Source organism: Diadema antillarum, unplaced genomic scaffold (genome assembly GCF_040938485.1).
Source record: "Diadema antillarum isolate AM-2024a unplaced genomic scaffold, OU_Dant_1.0 seq00000261_RagTag, whole genome shotgun sequence".
NCBI classification, from domain to species: domain Eukaryota; kingdom Metazoa; phylum Echinodermata; class Echinoidea; order Diadematoida; family Diadematidae; genus Diadema; species Diadema antillarum.
Window position 1 is genome coordinate 531393 of NW_027271299.1, and position 25849 is coordinate 557241.

General features: G+C 38.6%; 1 protein-coding gene across 1 annotated transcript; it reads right to left on the reverse strand.

Annotated features, from left to right (window-relative positions):
* Positions 1-25255, reverse strand: LOC139729736 (pyruvate dehydrogenase protein X component-like). Its single transcript, XM_071640672.1, has 11 exons — positions 25103-25255; positions 21080-21163; positions 19538-19638; positions 17910-18118; positions 15320-15418; positions 14199-14343; positions 11454-11522; positions 9546-9683; positions 6570-6728; positions 5862-5926; positions 1-1846 (listed from the first exon to the last, which is right to left on the reverse strand). The coding sequence occupies exons 1-11, from the start codon at positions 25248-25250 to the stop codon at positions 1606-1608; spliced, it is 1458 nt and encodes a 485-aa protein (XP_071496773.1). The 5' UTR covers positions 25251-25255; the 3' UTR covers positions 1-1605.
* Between the last annotated feature and the right edge of the window lie 594 nt (positions 25256-25849).

Consider the following 25849-nt stretch of genomic DNA (forward strand, 5'->3'; position numbering starts at 1 on the left):
ATTTTGCGAGGTTTTAATTTTAGCAAATTTGGCCAGTCAGGTGGTATTCTCAAAATTAAAGACATGCAAAAAATAATGACTCTGATCCCGACATGAATGAGACGCACACGTATATACATTTCTTCGTTCAGTAAAGTACTCCACTATCGCGAATTTGAGCACTCGCGATATCGTCAGGAAGTCCCGATTAATGAAAATTTAGACTTGCTAAATATATGGCGAATACAGTAATTGTCACAGTTTTTAGGGCCTCATTACACGTTGTATATTGAGGTTCCTCGGGACTGAAAGAATGCAACTACCATCACATGACTAATCCTGTTCATGCCCAGGTCTGCCAACATTCCCACATCCAAATCAGGGAGATTCTACACAGCAGTCAGGGAGATATCTGTGTGTCATGTGCATTTCAATGGGCAAAAATAATTCCCCAATCAGGGAGATCTTAAAGGACAAGTCCACCTTCATTTACATGTGGATTGAGTGAATGCAGCAATATTAGTAGAACACATCAGTGAAAGTTTGGGGAAAATCGGACGATCCGTTCACAAGTTATGAATTTTTAAAGTATCTGCGTAGTCACTGCTGGATGAGAAGACTAACATAGTGTATGATGTCATATGCGTACAACCATATAAAGAAAATAAAAAGAGAATTTCACAAAACTTTACTTTTTGAATTAAGTGCACATTTCTTCGACTTGTTACTAACATATGTTAAGGGTAATATTATTCCCCCTGCCTTCTGAAAGAGAGAAGTCAAGTGTTCTTTTGTTATGCGAGAAAAGTGAGAATATGTTGAATTTTCTTTATTCTTTCTTTATACCGTTGTACTCATGTGACATCACAAGCTATAGTAGTCTTCTCATCCAGCCTTGAGTGAGCAGAAACTTTAAAAATTCATAACTTTTGAACGGATTGTCCGATTTTCCTCAAACTCTCAATGATGTGCTCTACTAATATTGCTGCATTCACTCAACCCATATGTCTATGAAGGTGAACTTGTCCTTTAATATTCTCTTATTCAGACATGAACAGATTTTTGACATTTTCAGGGAGACTCCTGCAGAATCAGGGAGACTCGGCAGCTCTGCATGGCATATATTTCACAAGGTTTTTATTTTCCTGAATTTCGTGAGTCAGGAGCAAGTCACATACATTTAGTTAAAAACACAAAAAAATATTGACTCTGATCCCACCTTGGTTGCAACATGCACACATACACATTACACTGTTCATTGTTGCACCCCATGATCGCAAACTTTGCCACTCATGAAATTGCCAGGAAGTCCCTGTAAATTAGACTCACTAAGTATATGCAGTATTCAATGTATCTGTGTTAACACCCCCTGGGCGCTACTCGATTTGATTTTAAGCACACAAGATAAATATCCTATCTGATAGACAAATATTTGCTGAAGGAAATCTCATCCTAATTTGTCGAGTGAGTACAGAAACGATGACAGTACCCTGTGTAGCACAGCTGAATATCATACTCTACCGATACTCTCTCTCTCTCTTTCCGCACCCTTTGGAGCAAAGTAACTATCATCATGAATACATCCTACAATCATGATATTATTTACTTTATTACAGGAGACCTGTATCAAAGCAGGCCTAATCTTATTGGACTCTCTATGTTCTGCTTGAAGACTTTCAGAAATCTGGCTGCGAGGGCGCCATCCACAACCCTGGCATCACTGGACATGGTGACCGTCATGTAAGTGAAGGGCTTGCGGTCTTTTCCAACGGCGAGCTTGGACGTACCGATGGCCATGATGCAGGCTTGGGGTGGGTTGATGACAGCACTGAATTCTGATATCCCAAACATCCCCAGATTTGAAATACTGCCAGGGAAAATACACAGAGAAAAATATGTCTATAAATATTTATTAACATCCCAAACATTCCCAGAAAAATATATATATAAATATTCATGACATCTTAAACATACACAGATTTGATATACTGTGAAAAATGTGCAGAGGAAAATGTGTCAATAATGAATACTAAGACATCCCAAACATCCCCACATTTGAAATACCGCCGGAGACACGATCAGAGGAAAATGTGTAAATGAATGAGAATAAGTAAATATTCATGATGGTCGGGGTAGCAAGGCAATCAGCCACCCAAACATCATGAGGAGGAAAACAAACTCATACAGGCCAGATAGCCTGCATCCGTCCAACAAGAGTGGACTTACACAGTATGTTCCCCCAAAAAAGTACAATCAGATTTTTGCATTGATAACACCCACTATGATTAAACTGTCTAAATGCCACTTCAGGGTCTTAAAATATTACATCTTAGCTCTATTTTGCAGAAAACCCCATCAATTTGGTTAAGCGGTCACAGAGAAATGTGGATTGTTGTAAAGCATGTCATGAGTCTAATTCTTCCAAATTTAGCACTTGAATGCTCTTGTGTGTGAATACAATAGACAGAACTTGGAGGGAAGAGATTCCTAACATGCTCTACAAAATTCCTCATTTCTCATTGACCACTGAAGCAAATTGAATGGGTTTTTTTTGTAAGATGTGGGCAATGAATTATAGTTTCGTACTCTGAAATTGTATTTGGACTGATTCACTATTTGTAAAGTTATCGTTGCGGAGGGTCCCCTTGTAATTTTTTTTTTTTTTTTGACATGGGCAATTCCATGAGAAATGTTCACTTTGGTGAAAAAATGAAGTTTTGAGTTTCACTTAAGTTCTCAAATATTCTAAGAAAGTAACATATATATTTTCATTTTTCACTAGTCGCATCTTTGTCATTACAAAATTTTGTATTTTTCTCAGTCGATGAAAATACTGTATGATGTGTTGCAATGACGCAAAAATTTGGCTATTTTTAAAGAGTTTAGTGTTCCTGTCTCTAAAGAAGGCCAGATATGTCCTAGAGGCCTTGTTCAGCTTTTAAATTATAGTCCTGTGTATATATCAACGGAAAATCACAACCAACTTCCTTAGCATTCATCAGTTTTTGACCCATTGATCCTCAAAGTTGTGTGATTTCTATAACATTTGAAGCGTCATGTCCGTTACGTTTTTTACTATAAGTTTTCATAGCCAAGAGGAAATTAGTGTTAAGTTGCTGCAAATTCATTTTCTATGTTAGGATTGAATCCCCTTGCATGTGTGAAAACCACTTTTCTATACCACTTCTAGTTTTCCTGTAAATGGTGTAACGGACATGACACTTTGCGTAACGGACATGACACCTCATATTAGACAAGTGGCAGAAATAACACTGTGGCCCAGTGAAACAGGGTAGTGATTAGTTTTAATTGCTTGAGCATAGGAGGACATTTCTATACTTGAGTAAATAATTAAGTCTGCACATCACTCAATAAAACAAAAACAAGCAAACTATGCTTTCTGCCACTGGAAGACTGTTGATTTCAGATGATCTTGCTACCCTGTTACACCGGTTTGATCCATTCCCACCTCTTGTAATCCTGACTGATAAACAGCAGCTGTCATTCCAAGGAGTATGTTGTATTTACACAGTGGAGTTTTCACTGTTGGCCTTCCTTCAATACTTAAAATGAGCACTTTCTACATATTATAAGTACATTGTAGACCACATTTAACACATATATCCGCCATGGAGTCAACACAACAGCCAAGAACTCCTGCACAAATGGATCCTCGTGCATCCAATGAACATGATCACTGATGATACAACAACAAAGAATCCAGCATCAATGTCTTCAATGATGGTGTTGCCTCATAATTTTTAAAAAAAAAGTTTGTGCTGCATCCATACATACCTCTCTCATCTCTATGACTCTATAAATCCACACCTTCAGTGGCACGTTAATGAGATATCACTTGCCAAGAGGGCTGAGAATGGAATTGTTTGCTTTATTAAGCATGTTGACAGTACATGTAGCTCTATCGTCAGAGAAAGTCGGTCTGAATGCTGCCTATCCATTTCATCAAATTACAATACAACTAAACTAGATGTACCTCTATGCCAAGGGATATACCGGTATATATGACAGCGCACAGCATCGTACAAAAAGCACAATTTTGAGATGCTATGAGAAGATGTTTATCCACTGAAAGGTACACTGTATAATAATTTACAACCAGTTGGTACGGAAAGCATCCAGTATTTCAAAAAGTCCTACTCACAAGCTGGTGAGAATAATGTAACCAGTACACCACTCTGGCAAGCCTTCAGAAGTGCCTAAGCAAGCAATTAAAAGTTGATTATACAATTTGAACGAGCTGAATTTGCCGTGAAGAAAACAAGAAATACTTTGTTGCCCAGGTGACCACTCTACATGGAAATGGATTATATGTTGTGAAAATTCTCAGAAAAAAAGGGGGCTTGATCATTCACTTCTAGCCAAGAAAAGAAAGCATTTGTTGACAGTTAAAGTACCAGGTACTGGTACTAGCAGTGGAAGTTTTTACAATAAAACTATCCAAGATTGGATAACAGAGGATGATTCTACTCCAAGGATGACATAAATGCCAAATGAAAGAACTTTGCAGAAATGAAATTTACATACCTTATTTCTTTCAGATGATAACACTATTTTGAAAATGGTACCAAACAGTTTTGTGGTCCTGTTTCATTGCATAAAAGTTGATGCAATCCTGAGTGCATTTTAATGATGTTGTATTCAAACTTTTTATTTCATACAGATCTGGTTCGTTATGTTTTCTTTGCCTATCCGCGGATATGGAGACATAGTCTTCTGTGTTGTACATGTATGCCATTGTGGTACTCGGGGCATTGTACTCCATGTGCTTTAGAGTAGCTGTTAGATCATTGAAACCTGCAATAAAAGGACTTTCTGATGTTTTGTTCAAGAACATAATGTAGTTAGCAGTGTGCAGCTATTTTAATCTTTTTATTTTGAAACAAAGAAGTGAAAATACGGTTCACCTTACAAGAGTGTCATGTCCGTTACGCTAGTGTATAATACTAAGTATCAAATATTAGGCCACTAAGAAAAAAATAACCATAGTATAAGATAGTAATATGTCCTATTTTGCTATGGTGGGTGGTAGTAACTGGAAATTTGTCACTAATTGTAGCTAGCTGGTGCAGGAGCGAATTTGTTTTATATTTCTTTGTTTTGTAAATATATACAAAGACTAACCCCCCTAAAATGATAAAAATATAAGAAATATTACATGATTGCAGTTATGATGTGTGTCCCTATGTTCTAACCTTACTATGCCAACAATTGAATATCTGCTATACCTTGTAATAAAAAAATTATCTTAGCTTACAAAAAGTGGACAAAACTGTCATGTCCGTTACACTCGAAGTGTCATGTCCGTTACGCAATATTTTAAACTATTAGAAAAGAATGAACAGTAAAACTACTCTAAATTAGGACTTTATGAGTAAAGCATGACCTAAAGGTTTAATCAAGACCAAAACCAGCTGCATCTTATCCAAAAATTCACAGGAATTTTCATAATGGTAAGTACATCAAAATGCCTTGTCCATTTAGTGTCATGTCCGTTACGCTCGCTAAAAATGCAATTTCTCAACAACCACTTGATAAATTTCCATGAAATTTTCTGTGTACATTACATATACTTAAATGTGTCTGATAAACTCAATTAGAATCTTTTGGAGACTCCCAATTTCACTGTGTGATGGTTTGAATCACAAAAAAGTGGTCTGAATGTCATGTCCGTTACGCTGGAATTGACCACATATGGTACAACTTGAGGGAGGGGCTTAGCAACCTGTGAATGGAGAGTTTTCTTATTCAAGATCAAATGGAGTCAACCTTATCATGTGAGGAATGAATAATACTGGAGAAACATTCAAACGTATTGAAAAGTATCAGCTGCTCTAGTAAAGATGAAAACAGCCTCTCCTCACCTAAATGATCCGCCCTGGAACTCATCCAACTTGAGTTTGTTTGCCCTGGCTCTCGTTGCTAGATCCTGGTACCAGACATGACGCAACAGAAGAGAGAATCATTCAAAAAATTTTACCACGACATGAAAACAAAAATAGAATTTTCGAGAAATCTGGAACAAACTTTTGAAAATGGATTGCTGCAGAAAAGAATGACCGAAAGAGTACATTTCATGATAAATTCATTTCCAAAGTGAAGATCAGTCAATTATGTTTTTTTGTGTGCCACGTTATTCTGAGACCACAACGCATGAGCGCTTTTGAAAAACATTCTGACTTTTAAAGCCATGTAACTTCTTACCGAAGCATTCATGCTGGAAATGCAGTACAGAAAAGTAGAAGAGAAAATTGCATGCTTTGCTCTGATGTAAAGTTCATAACAAAGCTGTGGCTAAGATGCCTTCAATGCACTGTGGAATATTGCAATGAATTTGTGTGTGGTTGTGAGTTTGAGAAAAAAAGTGGTTTCTAATTATTTTGCAATAAAAGTTGGAAACCTGCATCCCCATCTCAACCAAAACTATACCATCCCTTTAACCCATTAACCCACTGAGGACGGTTTGATTTTGCTACAACATGCATTCCCCATAGACTCCTGCCCGAGTATACTCAGGACTCGTCCTCAACGGGTTAAGATGAACTTGTCCCTTGAAGAAGAATTTCTCTCACCTTGACAGTAGCCGAGATTTCCACCAGGCCTTTGGTATCAGCGTTCTTCACGATGGGCGTGATGAGACCACCATCTGTTGCTACAGCGACAGAGATGTCGATGGCCGAGAGGGGCGTGGCCTGTTGACCATTCCACGAGGCATTGACCTCAGGGACATGCTGTGTGTTTATTTCACAAGAAAATTTCATTCTTCATTTCATTTATTTGTTTCCATCCAAATAATACAAAATAATTGCAAAGTAGCATGAACAATTTGTGCAAGAAGGGGAATTGTCACAAAGCACTGACATAAATGCAAACAATAATATTACTTAAGCATAGAACATTGTACAGCTGCACTTACAAACACATACATAGATACACATGATTTACATGTTCAAGTGAGGTTTCTCAGAAAGGATCACTAGATGGAATATCACGAAGTAACCATTCGTCACAAAATAATGACGAAAACATCATCCAATACACGAGGTGAAAAACAAGAAAAAAAAGACAGAAAAGAAGCTTTATGAAATAATAACCAAAGAAGATGCTTTGTTGCAGAAAGATTGTATGAGGCATGGCCTTGTGCAGTATTTTTCATGATCAACTGAGAGAAAATTTGTAATCTACAATGTAATAATAGCATGTGGCGTCAACCCCAGCTGCTGCACAAAATGATAAACTAAAATCTGAAAATTTGGCGAGTTTAATCATTTTGCAACCTACATTTGAAAACAAGAAAAAGACAGTGAAGAATACACTGCACACAAGCTGCCGAGGGTCTAGGGCAATTACCCCCTGGGCAATTACCCCGGACCCTTCCCATGACCCCAACCCTAATCCTCATCCTAATCCTGAACCTAATCCTAACCCTAACCCTAACCCTAACCCTAACCCAAACTCTAATCCTTAACCTAACCCTAACCCTAATCTTTACTCTAACCTTACCACTAACCGGTATTTAGCTGGGGGTAGTTGCCTTGATACAGTTGCAGATCATTACTATTCTTGTGAGTTTTCTTTTCATTTTAGGGTTTGTTTCTGCTTTTATCTCTAAATCTAAATTAATGTTTCACATATTGCAAGATGTAAGCCAGCAGGAAATGGCACATCAAAATTGACTAGTTATCTACTTTTGGCAAGGTGGAATTTGTGGACTGAGTGAATGCAGTAATACTAGCAGAACACATCACTGAAGTTTGAGGGAAATTGGACAATCCATTCAAAAGTCATGAAGTTTCGAAGTTTTGCTATAGTCACTGCAGGATGAGTAGACTACAACACTTTGTGATGTCACACATGGACAGTATGTAAAGAAAACATAAGGAAAATTCGATCCAATTTCATATCTAATGAAAAGGAGACATTCCCTCCACTTGCTACTAATGTATGTTACGGGTAATATGTGACCCTGCATCACAAAACGAACAGAAAGTCGCCAGACATGAAACATGACATTTTAGTTAAAGGACAAGTTCACCTTCATAAACATAAGGATTGAGAGAATGTAGCAATATTAGTAGAACACATCATTGAAAGTTTGAGGAAAATCAGCCAATCCGTTCAAAAGTTATGAATTTTTGAAGTTTTTGTACAGTACCCACTGGATGAGAAGACTACTGCAGTGTATGAATAACTTAGATGTCACATGCGTACAACAATATAAGGAAAATATAAAGAGAATTTCACAAAATTCCATCTTTTGAAAAAAGTACACATTCCCCTGACTCGTTACCGACAAATGTTATGGGTAATATTATTCCCCTTGCCTTTAGAAAGAGGCAAGTCAAGTGCTCTTTTGTTATGCGAAAAAAGTGAAAATATGTTGAATTTTCTTTTACATTTTCTTTATACTGTTGTACGCATATGACTCACAAGCTGTAGTAGTCTCCTCATCCAGCGGTTCCAACACAAAAATTTAAAAAATTCATAACTTTTGCATCGATTGTCCAATTTTTCTCAAACTTTCACTGATGTGTTCTACTAATATTGTTGCATTTTCTCAATCCATATGTTTATGAAGGTGAACTTGTCCTTTAAGACCACATTCTGAAAGAGCAGACTTTAAGCTTCAAAATGATGTATAACTCAAATCAAATGGACTCTCCTAACCTATCTAAATATTGGAAAGAAAGCACACACTCAGGAAAAGAGTGAACTGAGAAAAGAGGCTCTGAAGTACAGTGTCTACTCAAGCGCTAAATCTTTACCAAGCCGTGCTGGCTGTGCGGTGAATGGGACAAAAAACAGGATGTAAACCACCAGAGTGACAACAATGAAGGGATTATCAAATTAAACTGAAATTAAGCATGCCTCATTAACACATTCTGTTCATAATTAATGCCAACTTTCAAGCAGTAGCATCATTCTTTCAAAAGTTATTAGAGTTAAAAGTGAGGAGTGTGTACAAGGTTTTTAAGAAATGAAAAGGGGACTCTAAAGACACACCTAATCACACTATTCTACCAAAACATGTTTGAGATAAACAGCTAAAAACACACTTTCCTGCCCGTTTTGTGATCCCAAATTTATGCATAATGTAGAAGAAGACTTGCTCTTTCAGAAAATATGAAAAAGTCAAGATCGGCTAGGTTGACCCATTCCCCCTATTTTCAGTCCTCAGACAAAATCAGTGTGTGCAACTTTTTGTTCGTTTTGTGATGCACGGTCACATATTATTCCCCCTGCCTTCTGATAGAGGTAAGCCAAGTGTTTTTTTCATGATGCTAGAGGAATAAAAACGTGCTGTATTCTCTTCTATACTGTCTTTATATTGTTGTCCTGTAGTGACTTAATGAAATGTTGTAGTCTTCTCATCCAGTGATGACTGTACCAAAACTTTAGCAATTCATAACTTTTGAACGGACTGTCTGATTTTCCTTAAACTTCACTGATATGTATGGTTCTACTAATTCTGCTGAATTTGAATACTCAGTCCACATCAACTGGGCTTCATTTTCCTTTCACGGAATAGAGAAAAGATGAAAGCATACCTTGAGGGCCATAGCAGCTGCCTTGATGATGAAGTCATTGACAGATACTTTAATGTTGTCTTTCTTCAGCTGATTCCTCAGTCTCACAATCTCTGTCAGCTCACAGTCTGCCATGGAGTAGGAGTGTGGTACGGTGGTCTCAAGTAGAAAACAAAAATCAGTATTAAATAAAATGAATGAAGGTATTACAAGGGATGCAGGTGTCACTAACAATGAAGGAAGATAACATAGAAAGGATGAGGTTCACAACCAGCTCTGCAAAAATCTACACATTTGCAATAATTGCACTTTGCAAAAGCTACTCATAGTGTAGAATCAGAAGAATTTTTTTACATGGCAATTCTCAAAGCATATGTGATCAAATGGCTGATGTCAGAGTAACTTGCAAGAATGTCTTGTCTGTTAATAGTGAAATATGATCACAGAGAAAGATTTCCTCACATATTATGTGGATTTAGCAAATACAGGAAGATAAGTGAAACATTCTGTGAAAGCTTGCAAAAAATAAGACAATCCTTCAAAAGTTATGAAGTATCGAATATCAATGAATTCCACCTGCCAAAAGAGATACTCTTTCACTTCTAAAAGTAAATGTTTAATGATAAGGAGACTGTGTCTTGGAAGTGTCAAATCATGTTGTGTCAAGGACAAGCACTAATCACTGCCTCTACTTAATATATCTTGTGCCCCTTTGGTACCACCTTTCAAAAATCAATCTTTAACCCTAACTAGGCCGGGCTATGATAGGTAGTTGATAGAGCCGGGGGGGGGGCCTCCCAGGTCCCCCCCCCCCCCCCCTCCAGATCTCGGCCGTTGACCGCGCGATCGCGACGAAAATTGGCACACACATTGCCTATGATGTAATCTAAAATACCATGAAGTTAATTTTTCAAAAAATCATCATTTATGCTAAATTATGCTAATTTATGCATGATGATGCATAAAATCAGACTATTTGGTAGAAATCACAAAAACAAGCTCAAAACAGGCAAATTTTTTGTATTAATATTCTTTTTAGTGTCCTTAGCAGATGTAATAAAAAAAATTGTGATATCAGAAAAAAATCTTAAGTATTTTATTGTTTTTTTGAATTTCTTATGTATTTCTTTGTTTTTTTCGACTTTATGTTTTTCATTGTTTTTTCGATGAAATTTGTCCGTGACATCGCTCCGAACAAGAAAATATGTTATTCATTGATTTTAATCAATAAAACACCCAAATAATCATGCTTTTATGAAATTTGCCAGTAAGCACAGTTTGCATTGAAATTGTACACGAATTAACGTTTTTGAGCAATTTTTGGTCTGACATGCATGTACATATTTATGCGTAACTTCGGAACCGCGAGCCCGGGCGTCGCAAATTTGGTGTCAAAAGATGCGGGAGACTCGAAAGAAAAAAGTCATGAAACGTTGCGGCGATAGCTTTTTGCGATTGCGATACATCGCGCGGAACGTCGAGGGGGGGGGCCTCAGAGGCCCCCCCGGCCTAGTTAGGGTTAACCCTTACATATCAATGCAGCACTTTAATAAACATAATCATAAAATCTTACAACACTGTATTAGCAAGAGATGATAGATTGTTTGCTAATAGGGAGATTACACCACTGTGTGACAGACAGAAATATTATTCTTACCAGTGACTGATCGTATATCCCACTGGTGTCACTTCATACAACTGAAAGTCAATGCTTCACATTACATAAACTACTGAAAAGCAATAAATGTTCGTGTTATGAAATTTTCATGAACTGGAGCTGACATCCTCTCTTCACGGCATGTAATTTCACGTATCTTGGCTCTCGCAAAATCAAAATGCACTCAAAAGATGTACTATTTACTTTTCTACTTGTTTGTTGGCAAGAATTTAACAGGTTATTGATAAACTATGGTTGAGATATATGCTCACCTTAGACTCTGTAAGCCTCTTGGCTATAACTTTCCTCATGTTACTCAGCTCAACTTCTGAGAAGATCCCCTGAAACAAGACACAAGGAAGAAATAGAACAAAACAAAAAGCTTACTAAGAGCAGAAAGAACAGAAAATGCATTTATACTTTCATTGTGTGTTTTTTTTTCCTTGAAAATGTTTGAGAACATGAATGTTTCCATTGCAACTGATTGACAAATTGCCCTACGTCGATGTAGGGCACTTTGTCAATCAGTTGCAATGAAAACATCTCAACGGAAGAATTTCATGAATTTGAATAACAAAGCAGTACCCGCTGCATGCTATAAGGATTAGAAGTTAGAACCAACACTTGCTGTCGGGCGAAAGCTCGCGGACGGTGGTCTAGTGGAGATGACGCCTGTCCGGTGATCAGGAGGTCATAGGTTCGAATCGTGCTCGAGTATGTACGCCCATGATTTTTTTATCATGGCTACTACCAAACACTGATCAATTCAGTACTTATATACGTCAATGCAGGGCAATTTGTCAATCAGTTGCAGTGAAAACATCTTGACGAAAGAATTTCATGAATTTGAATGAATGTTTCCACTTGTCAGATTTCCCTGAAATATCTATCAAATATTGGGTATTGTTGCTAGGGGGAAAAGACCTTGTATTTACAAAATTTCAAATGTTCAGGAGAGAAAAAAAAACTTAGCAGCCAAAGCACTTTAACAAATGGGATTCCCTTTCCTTTGACATGAGGTGTCGGTGTCACTTTTGGTGTAAGACAGCTAGGATATGGACAGGACATCACTAATAACTTATTATCTGACCATTAATCAAAAAAAGGAATTTTCACCAAAATCTGAGAGACAGGGTCTTGTCATCACAATGACGATATACTATTCAAGTTGTCCTGAAGTCATCCTTTATTTCTAAAGTTTTCACAGACAAACAAAGCCAAAAATAAAGGGTCATCTAAACAGTAAATAGGTACCCATAGACCAATATGAGATTACAAGTGTGTGCAGCCCATCAACGTATTGATCTGCGTATACATTGTTTCTTCAGACCACCAGCATAACTGCCATTATTCTACCAGCATTTCTTTAATATGTCCACTTACAATGTATTGCTTACATATTTGTCAACCCCTCTTTTTGTTCCTTTCAATTACCCTGAAGATGGTAGGAAATTTCTTTTAATCTGACTTTCTATTCTACTAAAAAGAAATAAAATCTCTATTGAAATATTTCTATGTAAAGTCACACAGAATCCCCTTTATACAGACCTGAAGGGATGGACAACTTTGATAGTGTGCCTTACTCTACTCATTTAGATAAACATAACCGTCTAAAATAAATGACGATAAGCAATAGACGACCAAGAGTTATAAGCATAATGCATGGTTTCTTGTGCAGAAGCTTCTAACATATTGAATAGTACATATTTGTCGTATTTATGGCAAATTTCCAAATTTCATGTAATTCTTAAAGTTTCTCAATCCATTTATAAAATGAAAGTAGCACAGGGTATTATCTGTATGGGAATCAAAGTGTACATGGACAAGTTAATCATGCCTTAGCGTTGTCACAATGCAGAACTTAAAAAAAAAAAGTATGCGTCTTTTCTCTTAGATGTGATCAAGTTTTATTTGTACAATGGAGGTCTACGCAACATCTAGAATAAAATCAAAAAGTAAAATTTTTATTAAAAAAACATGCTCTCGGGTTGATAGACATCTTACATGTGAAAGAAGATTTTGTTGTTGTTGTTGTTTACTTTGACTTCTGCAATGTTAAGATATGCATCGCTCGACAGTTCCTATACACTGTTATAATAGCATGTACCAGGTCCTAATCAAATGATTGAGGGCATACACATGACCACACATTTATTTTGTCTAACACATAACTCTGCTTATGACAGGTCATTAGCACACAAATAATGACTGCTATGAGGGGCACAGTTAAAATTATGGGCCTAAGGTGATGTCATAACCATATATGTATGCCCGAAGCGAAGCTGAGGGCATACTTATGGTTTTCACATCACCGAGGGCCTACATAACTTTAACTGTGCCCCAAATATCAAGCTGTCATTATTTGTTTCATATACCGAAAATATAGATTCTTCGTATCTGATTGGTTAAAAGGTTACCTGAATTAAACAAGGACTAAAAGCTTTTTTCCAGCACTCGTAATCAACGCTGATCGACAGCGCGGCGGTCGTATCATTGGTGCATACATATGAGTGATCTATGTGTACGGGGTTGCGACTGTCTCCAAACCTATTTACAGAGCACAGTTGATTCTATGCCCCGGGCACAGTAAATCATGATGTCATTTTGATCAAAAATGGGGCACAGCTATTTTCATGTCTCCAGTTTTAACCAATCAGATGAGAGGAGTGATATGAGGTGTATAATACAGTGTAATGACCAGTCATCTACACTTTCACTTCATGGTGACAGGGCAAGATTTTATTGTTTTATTTACTTGTGATGAGAGTGATTTATCAAACGACAAGGATCTATTTCATCATTTCATAATATTAAACATAATTTTGTTCAGGCATTAGTATAATTACACACACTCAGTAACTTCAAAACAGAACTAACACCCTCCACTATCACCTTTAATATGGTAGATTGTTCCAAAGGTACCTTGTGTGGGTAATTCGAACTAATGCCCTAATTTATGTGAATTATTTGTACATCATTCTGCTCTTTCATTGGTGGAGCAGAGATTTCATATCTACCTCAGTTTGTCTGAATGATGGGGGCGGGGCCCTCTCAACAGCAGGGGGTAGAGGAGGGGGCGGAGCTGCCTCTGCAGGGGGCGGAGCCACGGCTGGCTGGGCTGCTGCAGCTGCACCACCAGACTCAATGAACTTAAGGACATCTCTGACAGAAAAGAGAGAGAGATAGATGTCAAAATATAACTGGACATAACGTCACACTTCAAATTACTTTGGAATTTGACAAGAATCATTTCGATGTTTATTTTGCACAAACACAGCTATTGCAGAAATCAATGTTTTTCTTAATATCTGACAATAATACTTACATAAGACAACAAAAAGAGTGTGTACAGATATACCTGGAAGCAATAAAGAAATTAATTTGTTGTACCTTTTACATAATCTGTATCTGATGAATATTTTTACTAATCGTCGTCTTTCTCATCTGAAGAGTGAAAGGAAAAAGTGGAGCTAATTCAAAATATTGCAATTAACAGGGAATTAAAAGTAAAATAAACACAAAAAGTATAAAAACTAACAAGGAGAAATTCAGGTGGAGCAAGGACAAATGAGAACAGAGGAGGAGAGAAAACTAAGCTGTAAATTACAAAGCAATTGACAGACATACAATTCAAAATGATGGACACTTTAAAGGGTGTATACAGTTCTAGTCGAGGTGAGGATTTAGCTTTTAATGTTTTGCGAGATATTCAGAAACCACTCTATGAGATGTCAAAGAGGATGCAATTCTAAGGGGAATCAAAGTTTATTTGATGAAAATGGGTTTTGAAATGACTGAGATATAAAAAAAAAACAAGGTAAAACAAAGCAATCCCAATAAAAGGTGGGCTCCACCCTTTACTAAGATCGCTTTGTTTTGGGTATCTGTGCCATTTCAAAACCAATTTTCATAAAATAATCTTTGAATTCCTCTTAAAATGACATGTTCTTTCATATTTCATTTAAAAAAAAAGGTTTGTCACTACCTCAGATATAAAGTTGGCAACCAGTAGCCCTGTCTCAACTAAAACTACACCTTTAACACTTTCTTTGGACAGTGTGTACAGTGCTGTTGGATTTTCTGCGCTAATTGGCACACAGAGCACACACGGGGTTAATACAGGATGAGACTCACTCACCCTTTGAGGAGTCTGCCGTGGGGTCCAGTGGGGGTCACCAGGGTCGGGTCAATGTTGTGATGATCAACTAACGCCCTGACGGCAGGTGATAGACCCTCCCTGGTATCAAGACAACCAAGGATGCACTAATTTTAGAATCTCTCTTCAAAATACACATGACACTGTAGAACAACGGAACTCTGAGAAAAATTCTGTCTTAAAGTACACAATTTGTGTAAACTACTATGATTACTAGCAAATGATTAACCTTTCATGTACCAAGGCACTTTATACTGTATATGCCATATATTATAGCGAGTCAAATTTTTTGTGAATTGGGGACTTCCTGACAATTTCGCGAGTGGTTAAATTTGCAATTATGGAGCACAACATGAACGGAGAAATGTATGTGTGCATGTCACGTTCATGTCGGGATCAGAGTTGATATTTTTGCCTGTTTTTAAATTTGCGAAAATAAAAACCTTGTGAAATATTTGGCGTATACAGCAGTAGAACTTGCCAAGTTTTTTCATCAGCACTCAGTAACCCATTCAATTTTGTCTTAGCTGTAAAGGTAGCCAGCCTACTCAGGTGGAGTAATGTGCCTCAGCCCGACATGAAGGCCAGGGTGACACGGTAGGTCTTTAAAAGGCAGAATTTACCATTTGCAGATGAAACAAAAACCCAGCATTAGTACTTTAAAATAGTTCAAAAATGTGAGTTAGGAATAGAAACAACCACTGTGAAAATTTGAATCCGTACAATCGATGTTAACTATTGTTAAATACAAAAAATGTGAACAATAGTTATAATAAGAATGTTTCCCGACTAAACCGTCTACAGTTATGGTTTATAGAGAAAATGCTGATATCTCCATATATTCTATGCTTTATTGTGAAAAGTTTATATGGTAGGATGCTTTGTGATACAACAGACCTACAATTGTACACATATGCATCAAATGTGATATCTTGAATACTTTTGAAATCACTGCTCCCAAAGGTAAACTGGACCTTTAAGGGGATTATAGGTGATCTCTATTCATTGACAATTTGTTTCTGATATCTGTGCCAATCATCAGCAAAATAAGCACTCCAGCTCATTGCCAATCAGTGAAGAAAACACGGAAAGGGTTAAAGATGTTCTGTTCATGTGACAGTGGAAAACCATGTTATTATTATAGAGGTATTATCTGCTGTGTTTTACACACATTTGAGCTCATTGGCTGAGAGGAATGCCAATAAGACAGCCACAAACAGGGAATACTACAAGAATGTTTATACCAATGGCAAACATTGCAACAACGAACTACTGTACCTGCTTGTAAAAACCATCACTGTAATGTACTGTAAACGTCAATATTTTCGCGCGATTAATTTTTCGCGCTGAGCGGCTCGAAAACGTATTCGCCGGTTCTTAAATTCGCGCTCCGCAGCAGGTTACTTTACTGTAGTACACATTCACTGCTTTCATCCAAAACCTCTGCTACATAGCTTGCTATGCCAGCGTACGACAAGCGACGTAGCGAGCGGCTCGACTGCGAGTACAAGCACTCAAATACGTAGTACAGCTGTGACTGTAGTATTGTACCGTAGTCACGGGGGAATGTAGCATCGGTGTGTGCGGTGCACACATGCATGCTACAGTACACAATCTATCGTCTCTTCGCACAGTACTAGTAGCGTAAACATGCCTGTACATTGTACTACGTAGCAGTATCATCGATGAAGCGCACACAATTCATCCCGTTCAAAATGTGCATAGAAAATTGAGAAGATATATTCGCGCGTTTTTGAATTCGCGCTAGCCGAACGTAGCGCGAAATCTGCGAAAATTAATGTACCGCGAAAATTTCCACGTTTACAGTATGGACAATCATCAAGATGGTGTGATTACTGGCAACTGAAATTCTTTGCATTCTTCGTAAATTTTCTTAACAAAAGTGTGATATTTTCAGTGAAAATGAGATAAATTTTTAAGGATGGTTGATGTACCCCAGTGCAAGCAGAGTATACTTTCATACATTCACCTCAACACAACTTGGCTATACAAAATCCAGTCAGTGTAAATATACCTAGGGCTCGTTCATTTTCAATTAAGTGTGTATTAGCAAAAGACCATACTGATAATGCAATGATTTGAGTTCCAAAGTGATGATTTCATAGTCGTTTGTCACACGTCAGTTCTGGTTCCACATAAAATACCCTTGCACAAGGCTTCAGGCAGTGTAAGTTGGTTGGAACTGGGTACGCGTATAGTTAGCAACTGTTGTATGATTTATGGATATTCAGGTTATGTGAGGTTTGTATAGAACTAGTTTCCAAGATGGTGAATAGCTATGATAGCACACTTTGGTACTTGCTTGAAGCATGACATTTATAGACTACTGTAAAAGTGAAAATTTTGCGGTGTTGAAATTTTCACACATTTCGCGCAACCAGAAACTAGCGCAAAATAAAAGCGTGCAAATATTTTTGTTGCCATATGTACTGTACCAGCAGTTGATGTCTTGATTCTACGGAATTAAAAACATGTGAAACTCATCTTTATATCCGGTTGAGCGTGAAAAATTACTTACACGAAAACATCCACATTTACAGTAGTCTCTTACCCAGACTTAGTGATGGCGTGCCTCATGCTGGCAAACTGCTCTGTTTGGGACACGCCCTGGTCCTCCTTAGGGGCTTCCCCTGACCCAGTGGGCGGGGCTTGTGAGGGTGTGGTCTCAGTGGGTATGTCCACATCCCTGTAGTCCTCACCTTCCAACACCATGAGACCAATGAGGGCGGTGATGGGGACGTTTTTTGTCCCTTCAGGTACCTGCAGATGGGTTGCATGGAGAAAGAAATTGCTATGATGTATAAAAGCCCTAATAAAGTTTTGATAGCTACTAGAAGATGTATCACAAAGTGTCAAGTGTACTCCATTCATAAGAACACATCAAATCCTACAAGTGAAGTCAACTGCTGTTAGTTTTTTTGTTTCGTTTCTTGCAAGAAAAATTTGTTAGAAGAAGTTTGATGATCCTGTGCAAACGAATGAGAATGAAACTCAGATACACAGTCATGTGAATTGAGTGAATGCAGCAATATTAGTAGAACACATTAGTGAAGTTTGAGGAAAATCAGACAAATCATTGAAAAGATATGAATTTTTTACAGTTTCTGTGCAGCCATTGCTAGATGAGAAGACTTCTACAGTTCGTAACATTATGTCATTACAAGGATATGAAGAAAGTGTAATAATTCCATAAAACTTTACTTTTCTTTTTCAAAATGAAAAGTACCCATTACCAAGACTTGTTTCTAATATTATCATTTTAAGGAGAAAAATTCCCCCGCTTTCTGAAAGAGGTGATTCAGGTGCTCCTTCATCATGCTAGAAAAGTAGAAACATATTAAAATAAAAACTGATAAACTAGGGAAATTTGCTGAGCCCCTGCAAATCGTCTCAAAGTTTTTGCAGTATGAATGCACCCAGCTACATATTTACAAAGTTTGTCACATGACCAGGCCTGAGTACTCACTGCTTTCAGTGCTCAGCTGTTAGACAGCGCTCACTTACTTCATACAGTGTATGTGCACGCAAACTTCAAGAGTTTATCAAGAACCCCAGATTTTGGGAAGTTTGGCCGCCAGTGCGAACAGACAACCAAACTTCGCTGATAAAGGGATCGTATAGTTTTGGTTGAGACTGAACTTCATGTTTCTAACATTTTTTGGTGAGATGATGAGAAACCTCTTATGTGATATGAAAGAGCAAGTAATTCCAAGACTGATTCAACGTTTATTTGATGAAAATGGGTTTTGAAATGGCTGAAATATCCAAAACAGAGCAATCCTAATACAAGGTAGGACCCACTTTTGATTAGGATCGCTTTGTTTTACTTTGCTTTTAGATGTCCCAGCCACTCCAAAATCGATTTTCATCCAATAAACTTTGAATTCCTCTTAAGATGGTATGCTCTCAATTATTTCAAGAGTGGTTTCTTGGTATCTTGCAAAAAGTTAAAAGCCCAGTCATCATCTCAAGCAATACCAGTGTATACCATCTCTTTAAAGTGTTTTTGAAGTTAAACTCCTTGAAGTTTTGCCAGCGGAGTAGGGCTATAATAAAACAAGCTGAATTAACCTGTTCCATACTGAATTCTGAAATCTCCATAGACTTAGTACACAGGCCACCAGGTTCCCGTATGGAATGGGTAAAGAAAAAAGTCCCCCCAGCAGCACGGAGGCTTACCAGAATCTTGGCCATGATCCCATCATCATCTGCGTCCATGGTAACGGTGGCCTTGTCTGTCTCTATCTCACACAGAGCATCCCCAGCAGCTACAGGATCGCCTGTTACCATAGCAACATTAAACAAAAATAAGAATGTGTATGCCCGAAAATTATGACTGGCATATCAGAAAATGGATATAATTTTTCTACCTAACACTACTTGGTCAAGTAATTACTACAATAATCATTCCAAATTTGTTTCTGTATAAAATAATAATAATAATAATAATAATAATAATAATAATAATAACTCACTACCTTTAATATGCAGAATGAAATGAGTATGTAGGTATTTTGCTTTCATATCAGACTACAAACTACAGAAGTGTTGTTCCTGTGCACTTTCATAACATACATTAAGACGAGCAAGATAAACAATGAAAGTTTTCATTTGACCATATACAAGACTTTCTCACACTTTGGTGTATCACATTCATTTTCAACCCTAGTATACAGCTACAGCTGTGTTTATGAGCTTTTAATAGAACAGAAGTGAAAGGGCAATATTCAGTGGGAACATATACAAGATAAATACAAATTGCATTCCAAGCAGGAGGAAAGCTCAGTAATGCTGCATAAAAACGTACATTTCTGAATGAACATAATTTCTACCTCTGAAGCTTCTTTTTTTTTTTTTTGCAGCACCATTGAAAGCATAGACAAAATTTTCACAAAAAGTTAATATTGCAATGTTAAATATCATGGTAAGTCTTGGAGAATCCATATGTGACCCTGCATCACAAAATCAACAAAAAGTCGCCAGACATGGATTTTTAGTTAAGGGCAGATTCTTAAAGAGCAGACTTTAATCTTTTAAATGATGTTTAACTCAATTCAAATGGACTCCCCTAACCTACAGTGTACCTAAATACTTGAAAGAAAGCACACAATCTGGAAAAGTGTGAACTGAGAAAAGAGGCTCTGAAGTATAGGGTCTATTCAAGCGCTTAACCTTTACCAAGCTGCACTAGCTGTGTGATGAAAGGGACAAAACACAGGATGTAAACTACCAGAGCAACAACAATGAAGGGATTATTGGATTAAGCTGAAATTGAGCATGTTCTATCAACACATTCTGTCCATGATTAATGCCAACTTTCAAAGCAGTGGTAATATCCTTTCAAAAGTTATTAGACTTGAAAGTGAAGAGTGTGCAAAGGATTTCAAGAAATGAAAAGGGGACTCTAAGACATACCTGATCATTCTATTCTCCTCCATATTAAAACTTGTTGAAGAAAAACTGCTGGAAACACACTTTCCCATCAATGTTATGATCCCAAACTAAAGAATAATTTAGAAGAAGGATAGCTCTTTCAGGAAATATGAAAAACTCAATAATGACTTGATTGACCCATTTCACCTTTTTGAGTCCTCACGTAGAATCAAGGGGTGCGACTTTTTGTGTGTTTTGTGATGCACGGTCACATACGAACATATAACTATGTGTATACCTATGTACATATTGCATACATAGCAAAGATAAGATATAGATATGCTTCACCTTCTGCTTTCAGCCAGGAGACAATGGTTCCTTCAGTCATGGTAGGAGAAAGAGCCGGCATCAGAAGCTTGACTGGATCAACACCTGCAAAAAGAGACAAGAAGAGTCAAGAAATGAAGAGTTTGTTCGCAAAAACCGATAAGTCCATTTTTGAAGATTTTGAAGTACGGTCTCTGTCATTAAGTACAAAATAATAACTTTTCAATGATATATTGGTCACTACATATAAAGGTACATTTTTGAAGTTATGGTCAAAAGAAGCAAAAATTTTCTTATTATTCTGTTTATTTTTCTTGACCTTTAATCGCAAATATCTCCATTTGGCAAATATGGACTTATCGGTTTTTGCGAACAAACTCTTCAAATATTCATCATTTTCTTTGCGGTTTTCTGGTTTTCTTCATCATCATCATCTTTGGGGAGAAAAAATTTATACCTGATCAGCGTTCAGCAGCTTTTAGATATTTTTGTGCCATTTGTACATATTTTTAATATCAGCTAAGAATAGTGGAGTTTCTTTGTACACTCTCATAAATCTGACATTTGCAAAAGTAAATATCTTTGACCATCACCTGAACTCCTGATTATTCAAAATGGCCATCAGTAAAAGATGATGTACCATTTGCACACGCTGCATATAATCTTCCTTTTTAGTAAGTTGTGAATTGTGTATGTCAATATAGATAACATAGAAATGAAGTCTAATCAATGAAGATTGTCTTTACTGAGCTTGAGGTGACAAAAATGATGTCAAGTATCAAAACTCAACCCAATCGCCATGTTAACTTTGTTGTTCTATTGTACACCACCCTGGTACAGCACTGGCACATTACAGCGACTGGGCTGTGTATAGTTAGTGTGTGCATGTGTGTGTGTGCTATATTGCAATTCTAGTAGTAGTACCAAAGCAAAGTGCAGTGCCTTACATTGTGCTAATTTACTTGTCATTTTATCTTTTAGGGGGGAAAAAATAACCTTGTCTCGGTGCCCTTTTGACCAGAATAAGCTGCCCTTTCAAAGTGGCCTTGATGCCCTTTTCAATGGCCTTGATGCCCCTTGAAATTTGGAGGTACCCAAGGCCATTTTGCCCCAAGCTGAAAGTGCCCTTTTAAAAACGGCTTTGAAAATTGAACTTCAAAAATCTCACTGACCAGTATCAGTAATATCTTTCGGGTTTTGCCCTTGTGTACCATCAATCAGCATCATGGACAGTGTCAGTGGCAATTAATGTCACATTATGCACTTGTCAATCGTAGTCCCGGCCCATGGGTACCCGGGGATGGCCGGGACTTGCAACCAAGTTGAGCAGGGATTTCAGCATTTTTTTCGCCCGAGTGGGTCGGGAATAGACCAGGCTTTGAAGGGGGAAATTCACTTAATTTGCCCCGGTGGGCCGGGGATGTACCGGGATGTTGTCGGGGGAAATTCAATTATTTTGCCCCGGTGGGTCGGGGAATGGGCCGGGCTTTGTCAGGGGAGATTCACTTATTTTGCCCCGGTGGGTGGGGAATAAACCGGGGCTTGTCGGGGGAAATTCACTCCAACCAAATGGCAGGGATTTGGGGCAGGAATTTTTGCCGGGATTGAGCCAGATTTTGCTTGAGAGTTGACCATGACTTGTACCATTTCCAGTACGGTAATGTGATCATAATTTATTTCGCTTGACTAGCAATTCCCCACTATTGAGGACTCGGTAACATTGCCCAAAAGTCGCGTAAACGCATGAATCACGTAAGAAAAATAAAATAGAGCCTAGCGCGAAACATGCGCGATTTGCGCATTTCATGAACTTTTCTAACGTGGAACCTTGGATCGTATTGTCCGTGGATGTGCGCCGGATCGGCGCTTTACACGATACCATGCGCAAAAGTTGCGTAATCGCATATTAAAATTATGTAAGAAATTTGGTTTTGCGTGCTTGTCCGTCGAGAATTTGACAATTTTCGCTTATTTACGCAATGAAAAATCACCGATGAATTGCGCAAGAACTACGGAAAGATCATGCAAAAATATAGCCCCACAATAATACGTGAGTTGTTAGTGATACATTAGTGACTCATCGATCAGTATTTCGTAAGTATTATGCGTTTTGCGTGTTCTGTTAGAGATACATAGGCCTACGCCAATATTTTTTCAGTGATTTTCAGTGATACGTAGGTGTTAATACAAGCGCGAAACATACGTCATTATTTATGTACTGCTAATCGTCAGTGGAGAGTCGTTGGTGAATGCTATAGCGGCAACATTTTGGCGAACAATCGCTGATATTCAACGCATATTTCGCGCATTGTTCGCGTAAGAACCACGCAAACTACGCAAAAATTACGTAAAACAGCGCAGTAATGCGTAAACTTTTACGCGAAGCCGAGTTTTGAGCTCCTCAAAACGGGAAATGCGTGGACCTCAGTCGTCGCGCACAACCACGAATTCGCCCTTTATGGGGCCTTTGCGTGCCTATGCGCTGAAAGTGCGTGGTTTAGTGATTCTTGAGTGATATTTCCGCAATTCATCGGTGATTTTCATCGCGCAAATCAGCGAAAATTCTCAACGGACAAGCACGCACAACCAAATTTCTTGCGTGATTCATGCAAACTTACGCGACTTTTGGGCAATGTGACTGGGCCTTGAGGGTCGGGACTTGGCCGGGGATTTCTATGCAAATATCCCCGGCTTGTCAGGGACTTGGCCGGGGATTTCGGCACAAATATTGCCCGGACTGACGGGGAATTGGCCGGGGATTTCAACTCCAATTTTGCCCGGCCTGCTGGGGAGTTCAGTTTGTTAGCAAAATAATCACTTTGTAGGTATGACGAGTTCACTTTCTTCGTCAATTCCGCCCACGATTCCGCCGCCCGCTTACCGTTTGGGCGCGTTCTCTGGAATCATCCCGCGACGCGACGTACGTCGCATCACATCACACATCCAGCACATACCAGTCTGGTATGTGCTGGATGCGTGATGTGATGCGACGTACGTCGCGTCGCGGGATGATTCCAGAAAAAGCGCCCAAACGGCGGAATCGTGGGCGGAATTGACGAAGAAAGTGAACTCGTCATACCTACAAAGTGATTATTTTGCTAACAAACTGGAGTATGTCATCTACCCACCTACTCTATCAGTGTGGAATAGTAATTTGGAATATATGGACAAGATCAGGTTAGTACTGATTTAATTTTTCTCGTTACGAATTTGTGTAAAAAGATGTCAGACTTCAGCTTCACGAGGCTGATTCGTGCGCGGAGAGGTGAGAGCCGCAGAAAAAAGCATCGAAAATATTTAGTCGGATCAGGCCGCTAGGTGCGGCAGTCTTGCATTGTGCGAACGCGCTGGCGCCCGTGTTTTGATGGGCGCTCTGCATCGGTTGATTAAAACTCGATTTTTGAAAAAAAAAAAACAGACAGGATTTTTTCTTCTTTTCATCATGGATAGTGGACATGTGTGTGTAACAAAAAATCACCGTGCAAAGTTGCGACAATTTATACGTCAGATGTGAGATGAATAAGAAGTGAATGGGGGGCCTCATGAGGCGTTCCCCGGGGGGCCTCATGAGGCGGGGGGAGGTCCTCATGCACGAGGAGGGACCATCCTCGTACGCGGGGGCGGTCCTCATGAGCAGGTTTCCCGGACTGGACTTGGCCGGGTGGTGTAACATCCCAAAATTGCAAGTGTGATGCAAGTCCCGGCCATCCCCGGGTACCCAGGGGCCGGGACTACAATTGACAAGTGCATTAGTGCCATTACGATCGCCACATGCCACAGAAGCAGACCATACATGCGAGTCATATGAATTATTGTGAAATAGGTTCCTACCCACTTACACACAGACCAGGTATAATTTATAGAACACAGCAATTCAAGTCTGCTGAAAAGCGAAGTACATTTATTATTCACACAGCCGCATTAACGCTTTTTGATAGAGCACTCTTCCTACAGTCCCACATATTATCACTTATGTTGCAACGTACAAATTACTGGAAGTACAAGTCACCGAATTGTAAGTGAAGTGCACATACGCCAACATACCATAACACTGAGATGTTACAATAATCCCTCTCCTATCTTGACATCTTGGAGCGTAATTCAATCGCAAATTTGAAGCCCAGATCGTCCCTCTCTGCCTAGACAGGCTCCGGAGAGCCGCCCCGGCGATTCCAGCTCCCATGCTCGCCATCTTGTCCAGGGTCCTTCGCCCGAAAATTTGATGTACTAGTAGCTTCTTGTGCAAGGACAGTAGAGGGCGTGTTATAGTAAAGCCTCGACCACAGCGTGGCCTCGACTCTCCCATCCCAATGACCAACTCTACTAACATTTTGACCGTTTGATTCTTCGATGTCATTGCCACTCATTTGCACCCGGGGGGGGGGGGGGGGGTTCATAAAGCTGTTCTTAAAGTTACGAACAACTTACGAGCGACTGGTGATTAGTTCGGGGTGGGGGGCATTTCATGAAGCGTTTGGTCAGACAAACTTGTCGGACAAATTTGCTCTCAACCAATCAGATGCAAGGATTTAACAGTTTGTCAGAAAAAAAAAACAATATCCAACAAAACGCTTCATGAAATAACCCCCTGATAGTTATAGGGGACCTACTTATCAGAATTTCAATAATTCAGCACAAGAACTGATCACCGTGGCAGTCGCTTGTAAGTCGTTCGTAACTTTATGAACAGCTTTATGAAACACCCCCCCCCCCCCGTCCTGAACATTGATCTACCTGTAACTTTCAACTTTTTGTGTATTCGTAATCTCCACACACTGTACAGTTTTCTCC